Source organism: Melanotaenia boesemani, chromosome 11 (assembly GCF_017639745.1).
Source record: "Melanotaenia boesemani isolate fMelBoe1 chromosome 11, fMelBoe1.pri, whole genome shotgun sequence".
NCBI classification, from domain to species: domain Eukaryota; kingdom Metazoa; phylum Chordata; class Actinopteri; order Atheriniformes; family Melanotaeniidae; genus Melanotaenia; species Melanotaenia boesemani.
Window position 1 is genome coordinate 22484308 of NC_055692.1, and position 23082 is coordinate 22507389.

The 23082-nt window shown below is 37.7% G+C and overlaps 2 protein-coding genes across 5 annotated transcripts in view; one reads left to right on the forward strand and one right to left on the reverse strand.

Moving 5' to 3' along the window:
- The window catches only part of mctp1a (multiple C2 domains, transmembrane 1a), a 135630-nt gene extending 125464 nt beyond the window's left edge, over window positions 1-10166 (reverse strand). For all 4 annotated transcript variants that reach the window (XM_041999776.1, XM_041999774.1, XM_041999775.1 and 1 more), the window contains exon 1: window positions 8421-10166. In XM_041999776.1, the coding sequence (XP_041855710.1) occupies window positions 8421-8954 (534 nt within the window). In that variant the 5' untranslated portion in view covers window positions 8955-10166. The remainder of the gene's footprint in view (window positions 1-8420) is intronic.
- On the forward strand, window positions 10064-21708 carry fam81b (family with sequence similarity 81 member B). The gene is given in 7 exon segments (XM_041999553.1): window positions 10064-10069; window positions 12192-12338; window positions 12340-12366; window positions 13976-13983; window positions 19249-19327; window positions 19646-19835; window positions 21578-21708. Coding segments are annotated over 7 exon segments (588 nt in total).
- Window positions 21709-23082: the final 1374 nt, after the last annotated feature.

Genomic DNA, 23082 nt, shown 5'->3' on the forward strand with positions numbered 1-23082 from the left:
GGTGCTGGTGCATTGGACGCTTGGCTGGGCCAGGCCTTTGCCCTTCTGCCCTCAGGTGGTCCTTGGGAGGCGGGGGCGCCTACAGTGGCCAATTGAGGGTTTGGTCGCCCGGACATGTCCTTGTCTCTGGGGTGCCTAGCCTTGCTGTTGGGTTGGCGTGGCCCGCGGTGGTTTTGCGTGGGGCAGTCAAGTTCCTGGGCGGGGCTCTGCTGGGGGGGATGGGTGGTCCTTCGACCTGTTGGGTGCCTGTCCTCCGTGCGACCTGTGCCACAGCATCTGGTGCCCGCTCGGCCTGCTCACCATTGCCCTGGGCACCCCCGGGGCCCCTGCCCTGTCGCGCTGGGGGCTCCGGACTGGGGGCCTGTCTGCTCTGGGCTGAGTGGGACGCTGCTATCTCTGCTTTGGCTTTACTGGGCTCGGTGCTTTGTGGACCTGATGGGCCTTTGGGGCCTCAAGCTCCCCCCATCCTCCGCTGATGCTTCGGGGTGCGGCGTGGTCACGGCCCCCTTGCAAGCACACATTTCCTCCTTGTTGCATAGCCACACACACACGTTCACACGTGCATGCTCACAAACGTGCTCGTCTCTCCATCCGCTTCTGACTAGATATTGCTGTGGTTTGTGTGTTGGTACATTTCTTTGCAGGTATGCTTGATGACTACTGTACTTTTTCATATCATCATTATCCTATTTTTCTTTATGTATCTTGCAGTACTGTGGTAGCTTATATTGTTTTTTGTGATGTGTTTTAGGCAGCCTAGACAATTTTATTTCCACATTTTAATCCTGTCCTTTTCTCCCTTTTTTTCCTCTCTTCCTCTATCTCCCTGTCAGGTTCAGCACTGACATATAAAAACTAAAGAAAGTAAGATTACAATAAAAATAATAAAAATATAAAGGGCAGTCATGTATATAACATGTCTCCCCTGGTAGAGCAAATCTGTCAAATCTGTATGTTAGGATGCTAGACAGGACAGGGTTAAAAAAAAAGAAAAAAAAAAGAAATGTCTAACCAGATGTAAACACCACGACTTGATACAGGCCTCTGTTATATTTCATCATGGTAGTTAAGTGGAAAAGGGTGTAACAAAAACATATCAGAGGGCTTTCTCTTCTGTCATCGCTGTCATTTGTATCACCAACAAGATGTGACCTACGACAAGCTTTAGGTAAACAGAATAGGCTTTCCTGTGAGAAATAAATCTAGCTCTGTTATTCATGATAAGGTACAGACACAAATATAAAGGCACTTATGTGTTACTCTTATAGCCACCAGAGTTTCATTCAAAATAAGATGAAGTAACGACTGCCACACAAATACATTTCTACAGCTCTTCTTTCTTTATTACCAAAGCCATGAAGTGCTGGGTCCAAATCACTAAAAACAAGATAGAAGAGAGATATTTTTAAATAAATAGATTTTTCTAGTCGACTTTTTCTGCCCTCTTAGCAAACATTCTCCTTCAGTTTATCTTTGTCTCTTTCTCCCTGTGAAAAGTCACTTTTTGGATTATTACACAGACTTTCCAGGAAATCCAACACAAAAAAACAGATGTGCCGAGTTTGAAAAGCTGTTTAATTCTTAAATGCAAGATTCAGACTTACTTGAGATACAGTGAAAGTAGGCTGTGTGCTTGTTAAATAAAATTTAGTTTTTTTCTGTGAAACTTAATGTTTTCTCCTGTTAAAAATAACCTCCAAAATCAATCAAATTCTGACAAATCATGTAACAGTTTATGTCCCAGCTGATGCCATTCATCAGCTACAACCTAAGCTCCAGCAATAGCAATGGGACACTGAGATTGCAAATCAGCTTATTTAAATTTCAAGTGATTTATAGAACAATGGGCAACATCCATATTTAACAACATGGACACTTCTGATAAGTAACGGGCACTCCACATATTAGGGACACAATGAGAGCTGGCATGACAGGCACATATGCAGTCTTAATGTGCAGTATCCAGCTTCCTGCCGAGAATCCGTTTTGATCTTAATGGACAACTGGAACATTTATGACTCTGACATCTGCTACAGGAAAGCTCATTTGCACATATTCAATATCTACTCACCACTAAGGAAGTGGGACCGGACATTGAGTTGCAAATGATTTATGTTTAATTAGCATGAGAAACAGGGAAAGCTTCCCACAGCCTTTGGTCACCACATGTCTTTTTATCCAGAAACAGTGACCACAGCCCACCTGTACCACACTGTTGTTGTCTGTTTGTCTCTCTCTGCCTATGTCTGCCTATGTCTGCCATCTCTTTCATCCTGTGCATCCACAAGCTGTCATAGTGCAGTTGCTAGGCTGCTAAAATTTCATGACAGAAAAGATGGGAGGTCAAAGAGACACATTAAGTAACAGACATAAAAGCTTTGTTTATTGATCTAAACTTATCAAATAGCTCAGCTTAACCTTTCATTCAAATACATTAAAACCTTCATGATGCTCAGCAAATACAACATAGTGGGCTATTGTGGTATGTCATCTGTAATATAACAGCCCTCTCCACACCCACATAACCCCTCTTCCTACTATACTGAGCCATTTTTTTGTCTGACTCAGCCCATTGATGATTAATCTTTGTGGAGGGTGGCATTAAGAATTCCCTGGCTCTAGCTATTGATTTCAAGGATGACCCATCTCTGTCTGCTCTCTCATTACTCCGACTTACAATCATGCCAGGTTTTGGCCTTTACTCATAAAAAGTGTGTGTGTTAAATCGCTGCATGTTGCTGTATAAAGACAGAAAATTAAGTGTATTTTGATGGTAACACCATATCACTTTTTCTCTTTTATGTAGCTACTCATAAGGGCACATCAGCAGTCCTCATTCACATAACAGTGTATACCAGCACATTAACCTTGCTTACAGTAATATTCTGGATTCAGACTAGTGAGTGCATTAGTGTGCATGTTGGTATGCAATGCAACTTGTATGTATGTGCTTTCGAGTTTGTAAGAGACTGTGATGGAACCGGTTAAGACGGGAGAGAACAGTGCTCGAGGAAAAGTTAATGGCACAGTGCAGAGTTCATCAGCAAGCACAGATTGTTCTTCCGAAGTGCTGGGACATGCTTTGGATTTGTCCTCAGGAAGGTCTCATAAGGTACGAGTATCATTACCAGAGAGGCTAACACTGAGATCACAGAAATGGAGATGTGACATAAACCAGGAAGATAATGCAGGTAAGGTTATCCCTCAAGGACATAGTACGGAGTGATGGATGGAAAGAAAAGCAAGACTTGTTTTTTCTGAGGTGGAGATCACTGAGCTCAAGAACTGACATGAGCACTTAAGACAAGGGGAATTAAGTAATCAAACTGAATTCAACCTATTTGATCTTCTACCATCATTTGAATTGAATTATTTAATAATGTATAGTTTTTTGACCATCCACCTACTTTCAATTCTCAAACTATTTTTAAATCTTAGTTAATGTTGAAGCTATTTGAATAAATAGTTCAAAATGACCAGAAACACATAAAATTCTAAAAATAAATCAAAGCTTAAAAAATTGTTTGGTATTCATGACTCTTTTGGTATCATTTCCCCCAGTGCGAAAATGGAAAGCAAAGATTAAATTAGGTAAAAGGATAGCTAACAAAAAGACAATGCTGAAATTCCCAAGTGTGGAAACTTAGAGTTTTAAATCACAGTGGATGTAAATTCTGACAACCCTTAAATCCTCAACTGCAGGTCATTCATGTATTTTAAGGCAGTGAAACTGAAAAACTCCACTGGCAACAAGACACTTAATCACAAAGGAAAGTGCTAAAACCCTTCAAAATCTCCAGATGATGTCAGTGATACTTTTGCCATTGACAAAAACAGTTTTTTCTTAGTTTACGATGCCCAGTCAGCTGCGTGGTCTGCATCAATCATGTGTCTGTCAGTGTGTGCTACAAGCAATGGTCCCCAGGCTGTAATGAATCTTAATTCAAGCTGCCATCAAGACAGCTCCAGAGGGAGGCCGAAAGATGTTTTCAAGTGTCCAGAAATAAAAAATACCCTTTGCTCAGTAAGATTCTTATTCCTACAAGACATCCAAACATAGCTCATTTTGCAGCCACCACATTAGTAAACAAGGACAACTAAATCAACCCTAAGTTAGACTGTCTGATATACAAAAACTTTCCAAGAAAATATCCACTGCAGCCAGCAAGGAGTGCTGCACAGCAAGCCACCAGTAAAAGATTATATGTGTATAATTAGGGCTGCACAATATTATAGAAACATGCAATATGTACTGTGTAGCACAGGATCTAAACAGATGATAAGAACAAACACAAAGCTTCCTTGTCCTATAATCCATGGAGTTATTTATAGAACAACTTCGGTAATGAAATCTTGTAAAACAATAACCAAATTTAAAAGACTATTTAGAAATGCTCAACAAATACAGGATGGAAACATAATCCCATTTATAATGTCTTTTTCTTTGCTGTTGGAGGAGCATGAATGTTTGACTATAAATTACTTGTTACTTATGGGCGAAGGTGTTATTTATTTACTTTTATATTGGCTCACATTTGTGTGATACATTGATTATTCATTTATAAAAACAGTCGTTTAATATGCAGACATAAAAATAGTAACAGCGGTAGGCCTTAAAAAGTTATATCTAACTTCTGCCTACTCCTTTTTGGGACCACAAACATTTATATATCTTTTAAATACTTTAAAATGCATTCAATTAAGTATAAACTTCATAAATTTTGTATTATATTATTCCATTTTTTATTAACTATTGACATATTAAAGTAATTAATTATATATTTGATTATTTATATGTCTATTTTCAATATTACTTAATGAATGGCATATTTAAGTAGTATTTCTATTAATTAATTTATTTAATTAATGTGTTTATTTCCAATTTTAATAAATTAATCATACATTTAATAATTAATTAATTATGTATTGCTGTAATATTTCATTGTAACACTTCTCTCACCCCATATTGCGAAAGCAAGGAAACGAAAAGGAGAATAAAAAGATTAGTTAAAATTAGACTTTTATTGGCTGGAAAGAGCTCAGAGAAGATACATGATGCATGATGGATGCTGAAAAGGGGTGCCAAAGTGCAAAAATCTGCCAAAGTTTAGTAGTGCCACTTTAACCAGTATGTCAATTTGTAATGTTAAGTTCAGGATTAACTTTGATGACTGTATTCCACCTTTACCCCTGTGCATGCTTATAGTTGTTCTGTTAAGCATGCACAAAACCAGAACTTCTGCTAATGGCAGACCTCATTACCACATCTGTATTCATCCAATTTCAAGTCAAAATGTCTTTGCACTTTTGATATTTCACATGTTGAGAGTATGATAATAAAACCTTTGCAATACATTATGTGGCCATAAGGATTCTTTTTTTTTATTACTATTTTAATCAACCTTTATTTATACAAGTAGTCCAAATTGAAACGTGCATTCTTATTTAAGAGAGACATACATGGCATACTTCCTGACACAACTTGAAAATGCCTACATTTAAAAGCACTGCTAAATAATAACTAAATACACACCAAATTTTAACAAACCTTTCAGACTATACAGTATGGCCACACTTACTCTGGGAATAAAAGGGTAACAAACTTGTGCTGGCCAATATAATCCAAAACAGGTGACTTTTCTCCAAACCATTATGATTCACCTTATCTTTGGAATTGAATGAATTACACATGTTTTACATTGGATATATTTAGCACAAAGTCGTATAGTCTCTCTGACACAAAAACCTACTTCCCTGATTTGCCTGTGATAAATATTTAAAAGTGCTCCACATGAACTGAGCAAAAGAAAATAAGTGGTGGAGTTACTGCCATGCCATACATGTTACTAAATGCTGAGTTACAGAGGAACAGCATCAGTTTTATTCCTCTTTGAGTTGACTATCCTGTAATGCAATGGTTGTATCACTGCAATGTAAAGCCACAGATAATTAAAGCTAAGAGCAGTGTTCAAATTATTGTAAAAGCACAAGGGAGCCATATATTGCTCCTAAATTTAGTTCAAGATTGATTCACTGGTGTTGTGTAGTGGTTGCACTTCCAGAATCCACCTTGATAACAACCCGGATTAATTGACCCAACAAGAAGTATAGCTACCATACTTTATAAGAATGTCCATTAAGAGGACGGGAGGCTGAAGCAGATGCCCACAGAACAAGCAATACAGGTAATCCCTGGGAAAATAAAGTCTTTCTATCCTATGCATCCTTGGAGAAAAGAAATGTGGTTCTTGTACTTAGTTCAAGTTTAATTTAATTGCAGACATTATCTAAACTTTATCATAAACTTTATCTAATTTATTAAAACAAATCCACTTTTGCATTTTAGTCTACAATAATTCCCACGACACTCCTTCTCACAACATTTAAAATGGATACTCAGGAGATCATGTGATGAAACTATCCAGATCGTAAAGTGTGCAACAGGGTATATTGTGCATGTTCCCTCATTAAATCTCATAAGTCATTTTGATCTTCAGTATTTCAGATTGTGCTGTTCCCTGACATGTTTCACTAATGCTTCCATATACATAGTAACATCCACAAATAAAATCTACTTTGCATTGAAAAGAAAATGTACTTTATTTTCTGTGTTGAGTAAATAATGGAGTTGGTCCAGAACTTGGCATTAATCCCTTCCATCATTCACTTTTAAATAGTTAAATGGCTTTTGTGTGTTTTGTCTCATTTCATCCTAAGGAAATGGTATTAATCTTTACCAATTTGTAGCACTGAGAAGTTGTATACACATAATACTGCAAAAGTAAGAGTGTATTTAAGTTATAATCTGATTTGAGTTGTATCAGCTGTGCACAAATGCATTGTCAACATGTGGCTAACATGCACAGAAAAGTCCATGAAAATATTGTGCATTAACCAGATTGTTAATCTGCCTTATCTGCCTGTGTGCTGGTGTGTTTACTTCTTTAATTTATATGAAATGCTTTATCATTACTCTCAGGTACTGAAAAAGCATGTCTATTTTCATCTGTGCTCATCCTTTCACCTTAATCCTTCTTCTTGTCCACTTTTTATTACCTGTGAGTCTAAGTGATCAATCTTTGTTGCTGTAATTTCATTCGCGTTATTTGTATGCAGTCAATCTGAAACACCTGACAAGATCACTGTTATGTAACCTCACAAGATGATCCAACCTTGTTGTGTGTACCGCTGGTTTAGCACAGCTCTCTTCTTTCAAGGCAGGTGGAAAGTCAAACAAATGAGCAACAAAAGCTTGAATAAACATGTGCTGGGTGAATGCTAAAACGTTATTTAGCAAAGTGAGATCTCTCCATATTATGTAACTGTAAAGTGATGTGAAGAAGCATATAAATCAATTCTAATGAAGTCAATAGTTCTTGCTTTCTTATATTCCTTCAAATGAGCATGCTGCGCTTTTCCTTGAGATTTATAGGAAAGATTTGCCAGCTTCAATGGAGAGAAATGTGCTTATATGCTAAATCACTTTTAGACAGCTGTCTGGATGCTACTCAGAAGTGGATGTGAAGTACTTACTCAGTGGTGAGATGAAAAGCTTTGCAATAACTGCTGCCACTTAAACAAAAAGTACTCTTTTGCTTTCACACATTCTTTCTCTCCAGTATTATTTCCATGATATTAAATCATCCTGTCTGAAGTGAGATGACTAGTTGTAGATAGTAAACTGGATCACAAGTTGGCAAGCATTCCTCCAGACATGACACTATAGACCTAAAATGTTATGCTGTCTTAGATGTTTCAGTCTGTATGTCATTTTAATGAATGTACATCTCTTTGATATTGGTTCTCTTGGGACACTTTAAGTTAGTATGTTGCATGGAGTGTGATTATACCTGCCATCAAAAAAAAAAAAAAAAAAAAAAAAAAAAACATGATGAAACCTTCAGCATGCATTCAGCTTCAGTCTCCAGGCAAGGACAAAGTGATAGATGTCTGTAAGGCTGGAAACAGCCCCTATGTCACTGGAGCAAAGGAAAGCAGCAGGCAAATGGATGGTTTTGGTAGAAATTAAAGCAGGTAACCTAGCTTTACCTGAAATTAGATTATTAAGGATATGAAGATAGGGGTGACTGTGACATTGTGTAAACTTGTCGTTTGTTCTTTATTATTAGGCCTACATATAGATTTACGTTAGCACTGATTGTACTCATCCCACCATCACAATCCTACAAGATACAGGATGGAGTAAAGAAATCAGCGGACTGGAAAATCGATGACTGCATCACATGATCGGAGCAGTGAGGACGTCGCAGCGACACATCATGAAACTTGTCTCATTGACTTAATATCCAGACCAATGACGTCCAGCTCACATCTTTGGGGTTTAAATTTCACAGTAACCTTAGATGGTAGTAATGTATATTCTGTTAGATGCGTGTCGTTCTGCATGACTCTTTACTCACAGAATCGCTTGCGTTTTTACGCAGCTGCTCATCCTCTTCCATCACCGCGGTGCGGTCCACCACCAGTGTCTCGAAGCACGCCGAGCCGAGAGATGAGCTCTTTTGCTGGTACATCATCAGCTGGGATACGGGGAGTTTAGGGCTTCCATGGGCCGTTAGCTCTGGTTTGCTCCCCGTGGCTCCAGAAGCCGCACCGAGGGGCTGTAGCAGAGGCTGCCCGTCCGAGCTCATACATGGGACTGCGTCGCCTCCAACAGTCTTATCTCCTTCAAAAGGAGCCGGCGTGGAGCTGCATAGGTTAGGCTGTGATGACGAAAATACCCGGTCTAACTGTTTCTTTTTCCTCTTAAACATCCACAACCCAGATTCTTTTTTGCTACCCTCCGCGCCCCCTGCACCGCGACGCTCGGATCCCAGTTTAGGACTAAGCCATGGCTTGGTTTTCTCCTGAAAATTCCTCCACATCTTCCGTTGGTAGGACAGAGACTCTTGTCCTTTAGCGGTGCGTTCAGCTTTAGGTGATTTTTGCTCCATGGTGCTTGTGCAGCAGCCAGCCAGCCTGAGCACACTTTGTGTGGTGGACGGATGTCACAGTTGGGCTGCCTTAGCTTGGGTGCACTTCCTCTGATGATTAGTTTAGAGCGTCAAGAAGGAAACGCACAGTGTTGATGAAAGGGGTGTCAGTCTTGCATCAAAACTTGAAGAATGCCTTTGCAGGCGGTATAAATTATGTCACACTGTAATACACTACGCAGGCAGCAAGAGATTTCATCAGAAGTTTTTCTTACCTCAACTCTAAAGTTTGAGCACTTACAGAGACTCTGTCAAAATTCCCTTAAAGAAATACAGTTAAATGATGCAGTTAGTTATCTGAAAAACCCTGCTCAATCCCCAGTGTTTAACCAGGGGTGAGACAAACTTGCCCAATAATTGTAATATTCAAATGAAGGACGAAGAGTGCACCGCGCCTCCCTCTGGCCAACCATGCCACTTGGCTGGATAATCTGTATGCTAGTGGTTGCGTAACATGACCCTCAGTGCCTTGTGGAGATGTTTATGATTCAGTTGTAGATCCCTTGTCACCTCATCTGAAATAATTTCCTCATAGTTTGACACTACAATCAGATGGTGTCCCACACAATGTGTGGGCTATTTGCATATTGATATCCATTCACTCCCAAAACACTGATGTTCAAAAGAATTGCTCTCTTTTGGGTTTGTGTGCATGTTATGTGCATATTCTGAACCATGTTTAGAAATTTTCTCCCATATAGGTCAGGCCTCAGTGAATGTTATCATCCATGTGCTGCAGCAAGCAGGGCAGCACAGAGCATGCCGCTTCTTTTAGTTGCTGGGTTGCTGAGATGTGTATATTAACTCATTACATCTGCCCCTCTGGCCTTTGTTTTAGTGCTTGCCTGTTCTCCCCCTTCAGTTAAAACTGTGCCTACTGTCACAAAAATAAAAACAGTAAAAACATCTAACTCTTTGACACAGAAGAAGTAACGGAACAGCAATTAATCTTAAAATCGAGTTTAAAAAATGTTAATTTGATGACAGTGAAAGATAATAAAGCCTTGTGTGTTCCTTGGATGGAGATTTATTCATCTGACTCAACCTTGGAGTCACCTGTAGGAGTGATGATGGAGGTGAGTAATGCTGATGACACCATGTGGATCTTTGCCTTAACCCTGTGTGTGTGTGTTGATTTATAGCAACACTAACTACATCAGTCAGCTGTGTTTTTTGTTGTTTTTTGTTTGTTTTTCAGAAATCAATGATAATTGTATGTCTGTCAAGGAGAGGATGGGCAGCCAGTAACAAGTTTCAATGCAGCTTGGATATTTTTACTTGATCTCTTATCCCATCCTATAAAACGAAATATTTTTATGACAACCAGTAGGGCGGTGCGCTGCTCTAGAACCCTCTTTTAGTTAAGTGGATGGAACTGTGAGCATGCGAGCCAAGCAAGCCCTGTCAGCCTGCCTTAAGCTTTTCTACTGGGCCAGTGATGAAAAGTGATGATTCTGCACTGAGAGGGCCTCGCCTTATAATGATCCCAGTCCTGTTGATACAAGACTTATACTAGTGACACAACAAATATAGTATAGACACTTCAAAACCTTAAAATGTTTTTTTTCCACTAAATTCAGCTGTATGTATTTCAGTGCTGCCAGACTTGACTCAAACCACTTGATATTGTCAGGTTGGTTAACTGAGGCATGATTTATCCCTTATCACTCTGAGTATGCTGACTGTTCAGCCAGAAGCTATAAAACAACACAGAAAATACCATATTGTGCTGATGCAACTGATAATTAGAACCATATTCTGTCGTCTTCTGTTATTGTTTCAGGTAATCACAGATTAAATTTTTAATAAGTTTTTCAATTTTATTAAATTTCTACTTCAAAATGTCCAGTAAGGGTTACATGAGTGTTTACTGTAAAATATGGCTTTTTTATCATTATGTTAAAAAAAAGAGCAGATTAATAAATTCTATGTACAAATTTTGTTCCTTTTATAAATGTAAACAAACATCCACACACTCATCATTTGTATTAATAGTCTGTGGTGTGCATTTGCAATTTGAACAATTATTAGCCACAGTACATAAAACTGAGCACACTTCCAGGGGAAATATTTTTTTCTGACATTTAAGACCAATACAGAGAGGATCACCTTCTTGACAAATGCATAAGGTCTGGATAGATATATATCTATATTATATATCATCATAAATAATATTACTGTGGTCATGTGAGATGCTTCTGAGCTCTGGTAATCAGTTACTCAGCAATAATTCTTACAGTTACACCAGTATTCACACTCACAGGTCAGCAAATATCTTAGTTTGTTCCAGTACTCACCACAAAGACAATGCATTATTACTGTTCATGCTGGCAAGTAGGCACAACCTATTGAATGAAGGCACGGTTACTAAGCAGCAACACAAACACATAAACTCAAGAGCCGACTGAAGAAAAGCACAGACCTGAGTATCCTGATATGGGAAAAATAAATATCTCTTATTATATCTAATATCATCTGAGGAGTACAGTATGCTAATTCAGCTAATTTAATCATGAAAGGGTAAATAATTTACCTGAATAATAAAGGTGAAACAGTTGAGTAAACTAAAAAAAAATATCACAATGCATGCAATATGATTCTTTGTAGATAAGAAGGATGTCAAAACTACAGCCTCCTAGAGTCTAAGGAAACTTTATTGACTGATTCTCTTCTGATATCGTTTTTATTTATCCCAACCATCAGAACCTTTCCTTTATATACCATAGTTGCTGTCTTACACCTGTCTTAGTTAATGTGGGCCACTCCTCCAGTTGTAAAATCAGTCTGTGCTTGAGAGGAGATAAAGTCTTCCTGTCCCTGGCTGATGGGATGAAAATAAGGTTGAGAACATTTTGAACACCACTGTGAATCACACTGATAAAATCAAACCTTAATCCACTGCTGCAGACAGGGTGGCACAGCACAGACAGGAACACCAAGACATGAGTTCAGAGCATGAAAACCAGTACACATCATCATCTCATTCCATTTTTGTTGTTCTTCTGGCCAAATATATGCTTTGTTAAATTCAAGTAAAAGAGACTGGTTTCTTGGAATTAGTAAAAAAAAAATCATCTACCTGCAAAATTATTTATTTCAATTAATCTTTTTTCAACAAAAAAAAAAAAGAAAAAAGAAAAATAATACACAAATGAAAGCTTTGTATCGCATTTCCTTAGATTTCCTGTTGTCTTGGAGGGTAGTTTGAGCAGTCAGGATAGAACATTGGGTGTGTTGCTAGAGGAGGACTTCAGGATTAAAGACAAGGTGGCAGCAGTACTGCACTCAAACCATGGCTCCATCTGAGTTGGGACACTTTATCGCAAGCTCCCGAAGAATCACATATCTACTCACCATCACACATATTGTGAAAGTGGGTAGATAGTGGTATGCACTTAAAATTGTAGTGACTTCAGCTATAGCTGTTTTGTGTTGAATATGTTGTGCCTTTCATGATGTGGGACTGTCTCCTCCTTTTGTACATACTTTATATGCACTCATCTGTTCTCCTCATTGTGTTTGATGCACACCGGCACAGACTCATGCCCACAAACTCCCAGCTGATTTGATTACACCTGATAGAATGGTGCAGTGTCTGAATAAAGCCAGTCTGACTTCTCAGTAGCAGCACCTCATGCATATTCTGCCTGTATAAGCAAGAAACTAATGATGTGTAGTGTATGGTTGAATAAATACTGCCAACTTATGCACGGAAGAGCAGTGTTTTTGATAGCTGTCAGAGGCATCAGTTCAAAGTGCATGGAAATTTACTTTCCTGAATTGTATGTCAGAGTGTTTGGAGTAATCTATCTGTGAGAGAAGAGCATTAGGCAACTGTAAATGAACTGAGAAGTGTCTTGTTGAAGCAGAGCACCAAAATGAAATATCCAACTTTCTAAGTGCTTTGCAAATAGATTATTAACACGATTAGAGGCTATCATTATGTGTAATGTTACATGAAAGCATAGAAGCTGATTAAGTCTGCATGAGGAATGAAAAGCCAAGTTGTGAGGTGAATTCTCTGCTAAATCAAATAAATGGCTCATCACACAGTCACTGTTTGCTGTCATGATAAGCCAGAGGGTAGTTTCTTTGATGTTAGGGTTTTGCACATCATGTGAAGGGCTTATATTGAAGAATAATCACTCATGCTAATGCAGTGATGTAATTTAAACTCATTATACAGGTATAAAACCATGTCTCCCAGCAAAAGACATAACGTATTTTTGTTTCGATTGTGATGAAATAGAGAAAACAATGGGAATTGATCCATTATTAACAAATAAAATTAATTAATAATTAAATAAAAATAGTATTTTTTTCTTATGAATTTACTGCTAATTCTGTCTTTAGAATGAAATAGACATGAAATATCAGATTTGCTGTCTTTGTTCTGAATAGACGCAGTCGAAATAGATGGTCCAACAAGAGTGTGAGACCTCTCAAACTACAGTAGCTGTTTAAAACCTGGATCGGGTAAACATGGCTGCATCAGAGATCTGAGAAGGAAGAATAGCCAGGTATGCACAAAGGGTCTAACACCGTATTCAAATGCTGAAGTAATTGTAAACATGAAAAATCCAGGAGAACATCATTTGGAGGAATTAGAGTAATCACACTTACATTGTTGATACATGACTTCTTTTCCCTCCCGCTCTAGTGAAGTGAAACCTGCATCCTGTCGAGGACCTCTTCACAGTCTCACAACTTCCTGTCAGTTAGGAACACTGAGACAAACATGCTTTTTTAAATCTTCTTATTAGCACTTGCTCATCATATTCTGTCTGTGGAGATCACACCTCTTAGACTGGATAGCTGAAAGGTGTCATGCTGGTTTGCTACCAAGACTGAGCTATTTTGATCATTTCTGGCCTCTGCTGATTAGTCCATCTCAGGTAGTATCGTTTATGAGTAGACATATCAAGCGTGGTAGATTTATGTTTTGAATATCTTGTATCTTTGCTGGCTTGCTGTCTCCATAGTTTCAGAGGTCAGTGATGAGAGAAGAGATTGCCTATTACTCAGCAGATGGCTAATTTATAGTCCAATAAAGGCAGCAGAAAGAACTCAACTACTCCATTTAATGACCTTTTGCATGTTAGTCATGAATAAATTGCGAATGGAAACTGGTTCTTAATAAAACTGTGTTGGTCAGCACATCGGTGAAAGCATTGTGGTGAGCTAGGGGGAAATAACCCAAATTTACCAAAGGCATCTTTGCAATTAGCTGTTGGATTATATTCTATCAGAAATATAATACTGATATGCACACACAGTGAAAGGCCAGATAAACTCAGTGAGTGGGAGACTTTGCAATCTTAATTATGAAATCTTAAACCAAGTTCTGGAAGGAAGGGAGCTCTACAGCACAGCAGATAAGGGTTAGAACAGTTCATGCTTATCACTCAAACTGGACATAAATAATGTTGCAGGCAAACTTTTTTTTAATGCATGCACGAGTGGTAAAATATAAGATTTGTGAGCTAGATTTTCTCATTTGACTTGTCTTGCATTGTGCCTGCACTTGTTTTTAGCAATCTACTGACCGCTTATGCATTGAAACGTGTTTGTTCAGTATTCAGAGCATAAATTCTCTTGAAAACAGCAGATGTCTGTTGTTTGCAACAAACAGCTCTCTCCCGCTCCCCTCCAGGAAAAAACATACTGGCAAAGTGTTTTGTGAATGTAACACAGCAATTTAACAAAAGCAGCTATACCAACAGTGCTGAAAAGATTGCTTACACACATCAGTACACTGATACTGTTCTTAAACATATTACAATTCTTCAATGTCTATTTTCACTGCAAAAGACGCAACAAAGTCATGATGGTACATATTATTATCAATGTCAGCAACCCTGATTTGACCTGAGAAAGCAACTTATGTAAGTCTGTAATAGCACCACAATATCCCAACTACACCACACTAAAAAGCAACATGATTCTGGATGTCAGTTTCAGCATTTTAACTGTTTTTTAATGACATGCCTCCACAACAATCATAAGGATCACATCCAATTTTAAGCACTCACGTCTGTGTGAGTGATTAAACACAAATAATGAACCCGTTTCATTTTGCTCATACATTCATCCTGTATCACCAACCGATCAGTTTCCAAATGTGATTATCTCAACTTCGACTGGACAAATTATCACTAAGGGCATATTAGGCACGCTGGCATTAGCATTCAGCTCAAGGCAAAGCTTTGCCTAAGGATAGAGTCCAAGACCCTGTGAGCTGCTACTTGATGTGAGTCATGCATGTGCCATAGCAAACTAACCTTCCCTCAAGCCTTTACCCCAACACAGACAAATATAGTCTAGCATTGGACAAAATTTCATTTACTTAGTACAAACCTATTAGCATGCCTAAAGACTATGAAATTTATTATTATTTCTTCACATTTAGGAGCAAAATCTGCAACCCTAATCCCATTATTAGGGGACAAAAAAAATTGGATTGGAGCACATCAGTTCAACTATTTACAGGCTTAACTGTGGAAAAAGACTAACATTTCAGTTACAGCAGAATTAAGCTCAAGGTAAGTGGTGATATCTTAATAACCGGGAGAGATTCACAGTCTGCACACAGAGGAGCCAGTTGGCATGAATTGAAAACAGATGTTGTCGTGTTTTGTTCATCTATCTCAGTTTGATTGATATTTATACTTGAACAATTTGTACATTTATCCTTCAGACCACAAGAGAGGTCTGAGTTAGCTTTGTTCCCAACATGATTTTAGCCCTCAGGACATGATTAATTGCTTATTGTGTTGTTTTTTTAAGAAGTCACAGCTGATGTTTGTTTTTTGACTTTTTTTTTAATGCAGTATAAATGTATTATTACCAAAAGCATCCTTTTACAAATCATCAGCTTTTACAGGACGTTGTTGCCTTTGCCCTTGTGTGCATCAATATAAAAACAGTAATGTGACATCATGTAAATGATGACATTATAGAGACAAATTCATGTCACTGCAGGTCTTACAGGGAAATGCATGCACTTTCCATGTTGTGTCTACACTTAATGGATTAAGCAAGCTCTGTTTTGACTTCTGAACTGGTGTTCCAAGGTGCCTGACAATAACAGTTTTCTGGCTATCTGGCAATATTTTTTTTCCTACATTACCCTGTATAGGGTAGTAAGGGGCATAACCCTGCTGCTATATAGGGAGAAGAAGCATTTACTAAGTAGAGATCTGGAGGGGTTGTAATAAAGAAAAAAGCCTGTCATTGGACTTAGCTGGAAATTACTCTGAGTACTAGTCTAGTAATGCTGCTTATTATAATGTTAATTGATATGAGCTTTATAGATAACAATAGTGAATGTCTATCATATCTCATAGCCAGAGAAGACCATTCCCAGTTTTTGATAAATAATTCAGTAATGAGTTTTATAGGCAAAGCCAGTAATCAACCTGAGATATGAATGCTCAATAGAATCCAAGGGATTCAGTGTAGGCAGAATCTTGTCTATAAATACATCATTACAATTTAAAAATAGCTCAGATAATTTCCTTCTGACAAAAATATGAGAAAACACATCCTAATTCAAAATTCAAAAGATTCTGTATGTGATATTATTATATTTGAATGTGACTTCTCTCTCTCTCTCTCTCTCTCTCTCTCTCTCTCTCTCTCTCTCTCTCTCTCTCTCTTTCAACCAGTCCAGATTCTATGATATTTATTCTGTGCAACTCTCTCAATAATGGATTCTTGAGTTATGATCATGGTAAATGACCCTGGAGAACAATACATACTTGGTTTTGTCACTTCAAATAGACATCTACATTTTTAAAGCACAGTTTAGGGATTGTTAAATAATTGGAAATTTTTTATTGTGCCCATTTTGTCACCTGAAAGTTTGCTGTCCATTAGCGCAGAAGCCCCTGAGTCTTTTACCCTTCCTCAATCTGACCATACTGACATTCTCATACAGGGCAGGGGAGTCATTTGAATAACGTATTCTCTAATGAAAGAAGAATATTCAGTTTTATGAACTTATGAAATGTAACTTAATAACTGCATTCATTAACTCATTTACAGTTAATCCACATGAGGCTGACCAAACAATTGGTAGGTGAATTGGAGGTTGTTGCAGGCTTTATCAAGGGAGCTCAGGTGCTATAGTCATTGAGAAAGTGGAATATTTTCAAGCAGGGATTTCGTGTTCCTCATAAAGATTTTTAATAACCCTTTGTGCTCATATTTTATAGGTCGATATTAGAGAAAATGCAACCCTAGATGAAGACACATATATCATATGTAATGAGCTCCATCATTTTGCTAAATCTACAGGCTTCCACACATGCAGACAATAATTCAGCTAATGCTCAGTTCTGTTAGTTGCACAAGGTGGTAAATCACTGTTATGGCAGCACATTAGCTGTGGACCAATGGTCAAGCATGTACCATAGAAATAATTGAAAATGCAGAGGAAGTGGGTCACTACCATTATTCTTAGCCCAGACTGGCCGCAGGAGTGCTGCATTGTTGCATCAGCTTGACTCCGCAGAAAACTGCAAAAAGGGTAAAGGTCACAAAACGATGATGGTGCCACAAGATGCTCCAGCATCACATGACCATATATGTTTGTGTGCTCTATTGACACCAGCTTTTCCATGATCTTGGGAGACAGGAGGAATCATCCGCAAACAATTCTGTGGGATAATGGTGCTCCAAGTCTGATTGGCACAAATGAGAAACTATTAGAAGACAAGTAAGTTCGGTAATTTGTAAGCACATCCCAAACACAACTTCCTCTGCTATTATTAAAACGTGCATTAAGGAAATGTGTAGGTGTGAAGACAAGAAATATCTTACAATTTATACTGTGTCAAAGAGATGTGTAACAGTTTGTTATATGGCATCAAGTCTTATATTGTGATGCTAATTCATTCATGGATGTACATGCTGCAACATCATATCAATCCAGGAATTCACCAAATAATTAAAACTATGTTGTTAATGAACACCAAAAACTCTGCATTAATATATCTGTTTTTAAAAAATATTAATATGAATATGGATTTTCATGATGTATCAATATCTTTTACTTTGAATTAAACATTAGTTTTACTTATTTAAACTTCCAGATTTTCTTCCATGTGGTGTTGATGATGTTGCATAATTTATCCTCTCTGCAAAAATGAGAGAGATTCTGAAAATCCACCTCACAAAGCCACAAAGTGTGCACACTTGGCATAACAACTGTCAACACTGTCTCGATTTGCCACCCAGACCAAGCAACTAAATGAGGAGCTGTTCTTGTAGCAGCCTGGTACAGCTGGTCCAGGCTGAATTAGAGGAAAGAAGTTCATGATGTACCGTGTAAGTCTTTCTGTAATATGGTCTAAGATGTTGGAATAATGTTGCAGCCTCTGTCTGAGCTGTATTAACATGGTTTACTCATTGGAAATATTTTTACTCTTTGTTTTTGTTGGAGGTAGCATTCAATGGCGATGTTGCTTACAGGGTGAAAGAAAGAAAAAGGAATGTTCTGACAAAGTTTTACCACCAGCCATCAGAACGCTTGTTTCAAGAAGGCAGTGTAGCTGAGTGGTTATAGTGGTTGTCTTGTAGCCGGAGGGTTGCCAGTTCAATCCTCACCTGAAGAGTTCATGTTAAGGTGTCCCTGAGCAAAACACCGAACCCCTAATTGCTTCTGATGGCTCCTGGTGAGCGCATTGCATGGCAGCTCCTGCTGTCAGTGTTTGAATGGGTGAATGTGATGTATATTGTAAAGGTGCTATAATAAATTTTGGTAACTGACTGTTGACCAGCTTCAGGCAACCTAACACAAAGCTCCTTCTTTAAAAAAAATATACAACAGATATTCTAAGTTATTGACACCTTGAATTTATGATTGATCCACTGTCAATTTGCACAGTCCAAGTTCTTTATAACACAAGGAGGTGTCAATAAATTAAAGAATTTGTAAACACACAATGTATTTTCCCTGAAACCAGTTGAGTCAAGCCAAGTAGGACTAGCAGCAAACCTAAATTTAGGTTTCTTTATACGTTTTTTTATCTGACAGACATTGTTCATACATCAGTGGTATTTGGACTGGAGCCGGAAACCAGTGACAGTGGATTTTCTACCCCTTAAATTACAACTACACTGTATAATTAAGCAAGCATTCTTTCTTGAAACATTTATATTAGAATTTGATTTGCTGTGTGTATTTTTGGTATCTATTTTCAAAGTGATGTCTTCTGCACTTGTGTTTTTTCAATTTCTACTGTCTTTACAGGTTGTCAGGTGAGCTAAAGAAAGCCAAGGAGCAAATAGAGATGCTGAAGAAGTGGACTGAGTAACAACTCAACAACTCTGTCCAGACACATGCACATCGCAACCAACTGCTCCACACACTACTAAGAAATAAAATAGTTATGTAGGTATCCGTTGAGGCCTGATGTAGGTATCAGTACATATTTATAGTATGACATATTGTGCACAAACAGTTTTAAATGCTGTTTAGCACACATCCTTTGTTCCTTCAATAATTTTATTTGCAATAGGTTTAGCTTCAGTTTAGTCTAATTTATTCTAATGATTTGATAATAGTGACAAAAAATGTGCTATATATGCTTCTGGGTCATTTTAATTTAAAATGCAAAAATAGAATTGTTGAAAATTTTACTCGTCAGAAGCAGCACATTATAGTCAGACTTCATAACAAGAATGGTCAGTCTCAGATAGTCTATAACCTTGGTTTTTATATATGTGTGCTGTCTGATTGGTTTAAACACTCTAAAGCCAAACTCTGCAGGAGTATGACCTCAGTGAAGAAAAGCGTTCATCAGAAGCTGCAGCTGCTCAAACAGGGCCATCACAAAGGTGGGTGATCTCTGTAGGTAGCTTTCTGTCATCACTGCCCAAACAGACATGTGCAACATGTACTTTGCAATATACATAAAGGAAAAATTCCACATGCGAGAGAGCTTCATAAGTCAGAAATAGAATAACAGGAAGAAAGAGAAACAGATCACAATTCATTTTAAATTGATATGAACTGGGTGGTCTCTACTATGCATTATTTTTTTCCTCATAAATGAAATGTTTAATATTTCACTTAATGATGGTCAGTGACTTGTAATGAGACTTTTAATTAAGAACGAGAAGTGTGCTATATCATGCATGTGGGAAAAAGCTAGGAGTTCCTAACAAAATAATATTGACAATCAAAGTTTAAAATGTGTATTTACTACTTTGTCTCATTCTGTGATAAAGCTGCTTCGTGTGGCTGCTACCAAGCTTGAGAGTTAAAACAACAGCCATACACAGTAATACACACCCAAGTTAAATACAGCAGCTCACCTCCTCATGCTGCTGTTGACATCCATCCATGTCTCATTCCCCAGGAGCCCTGGCATTAGATCTCACACTCACCCCATTTTCTACCTGTTTCTCAGCCTCCAGCTCCTATTAGAATGTAGACACATATAGAAGAGGTGAAACCACCATCAGTAAATAAGACCAGGGGTAAACTGATGTATGAATCACCACTCAGCCACTGGTCTCAGTGCAGAAAGCCACTCATCCATTGCTCTATTTTAAGTGCAGGATGAAAAGATGGAATGAGATGGTATGAGAGAAGAGGGAATCAATGAATAATTTATAAGTGTCGTAAATTTTGGAGCAAGACATGTAGAGATTTAAAATCGAGGAGGCTTAAGATATTTAAATTCTAAAATCCTCCAACTGTTTTTTTTTCTTTCTTTTTTTTGTTGTTAACAATAACTGACGAGTAGGTCCACATGAAACTTTAATCATAATTTAAAAACATCGATCATCAGGATGCCAGAGAAAGCAAAGTGCAGGCAAACATCAGTTTATAAAAATTAAATGAGCACAAAATGTGACAGCCTGAATCCTCCAAGGCTCACAGTTCTGAACTTGCCACATCTATGTGAAAGTTTAGCCGTAACTATTTCTGACTCAGTTTAGACAACTTCTACCTTCCCCCAACGTAAGACACTTAAGATTCAAAGTTTTCTTTATACCAAATATGTTTTACAAAATGAAGAAAATAAGATAGAAAATAAAGTAACATATCTTCAATAGGTGCTATTTATCACAACAAAAAGACACACTGGATCAGTGAAGCCACCTATGGCACACAGTACTGCTGCTGATGTGTTCTAGTTTCTTTTATTTGGCACACTTTTAGTCCTTTTAGTCTAGTTCATTACTTCACCATAGCATACAACAATGTCATAGTGTACTGCAGTGATGTACGTAAATGTAAAAAAGAATATCCACATTTTTAACAGCGCCAACATGACAAAAAGCTTTGCAACCTAATATCATGGCAACAACAAACTTCATCTCAAAGCAAAAAGTAAACAACCTCAAGTTGATCAAAGGATTTAACTAAAAAAAAAGAGAAAAGCACACTCACATTCATTAAAGCTGGAGCAAGCCCAGTTATTATACATGTTATAAATAACTATGACTACTCTGCAAAAAAGAGAAAAAAACTTTTAGTTACATAATAGTGTCTTAATGACCAACAGCATTCATAATTATCACATTGATTGTATTAAGATATCTGAATATGCTACCTTTTTCTTCGACAGGGTTCCTCTCTGTACATGAGGCAATCGGAACCCTGAGGCAGATATGTGACATCAAATCCTGCCTAGATAAGGAGAAGCTTCAGAAGGACATCAGGCACATCAGCAACAAGGTGACAGAGCTCTTTCCTTAAAACCACATCACATCCTGAAACCATGGCTCGAATTGAAACCCTTTCCAGATCAAAGCACTAGCTGACAGCAATCTTTTCTCTATATATGCTCAATTTAATCTTCGAGAACTTGTAGTACAAAGTCTTTGTATACATTACTCTTAATCTTTAGCTTATTAGTATAATGTTAATAGATTAGAATGTAACCATATTTATCCTTTGTAAAAAAAAAATGCTTACTAATTAATAACAAATAATAGAAATTAAAAAAAATTATGTATCAACTTTAAACTCAAAATTTGACCTGAGTTTCTTTTTGGCTTTTCAGCCTTATGCAGGGCTTCTTGTCATGAGTAAAAACAGATTTAAAAAAAGAGGAAAAAAATTAACAAACACACAAAAAACAAAACATAAAAACAAAAGTTAAAAACAAACGGAGGTTGACAAAATAATGAATTATGAACAAATTAATTTGTGTAAAATGTTATTAAATGTAAACAGTTTTTTTATTTGGTTAAGAAAAGGACCATTTAGAATAACATCAAATATAGAGAATGGAAGAACCATGGGAGATAAGATTTTAAAGAGAAATTGTGGAAATTCAAACACGTCTGTCCATCCATCCATCCATCCATCCATCCATCCATCCATCCATCCATCCATCCATCCATTTATTTATTTTCTATAACTAATGAATCAAAGGGATTGAACTGGAAACCTGTCACTACCTGCTTGAGGCAGGGCACATCTTATGCTGGTCAATGAATCCATATAATCTGTATCAAAACAAAACTTGTTTAATAGGAACTGACAATTCACCTAAAAAAGAAATAAAAAATCTAATTTATCATTAAGTGCAGGATATGTTTTTGCGTTTCCTGGACTTAATGATAAAATAGATTTACTTTTCTGTCTTTTTTTTTTTTTTTTTTTTTGCTTTTGTTGTAAGATCTGAAGCTCTAAGCTTGCACAGTTGTGTGGTGGTTAGCACTGTGGCCTCACAGCAAAAAGGTCGCTGGTTCAAGCCTTGGCTGTGTGGAGGTTTGAACTGGGGGAAAGTGGCCTATATGTGGAGTTTGCATGATCTCCCCATCTAGGTACTCTGGCTTCCTCCCACTGTCCAAAGACGGGCATGTCACTCTAAATTCTCCCAGTGAGTGTGAATGGTTGTTTGTCTCTCTGTGTTGGCCCTGCAATGGACTGTTGACCTGTCCAGGGTGTACCTTGCCCTTCACCTGTTAAATGCTTCAGAGCTAGGAACACTGTTAATAATTCCAGGTAATTTATATGAGCAAAATGGAGCCTCTGGGCCAGATACCATTCTAATACCCTGTCAACGATGCATCAGTTGTTAAGTTCTTCCTCATAACCACCATTCCTAACGTGACCCTGTGA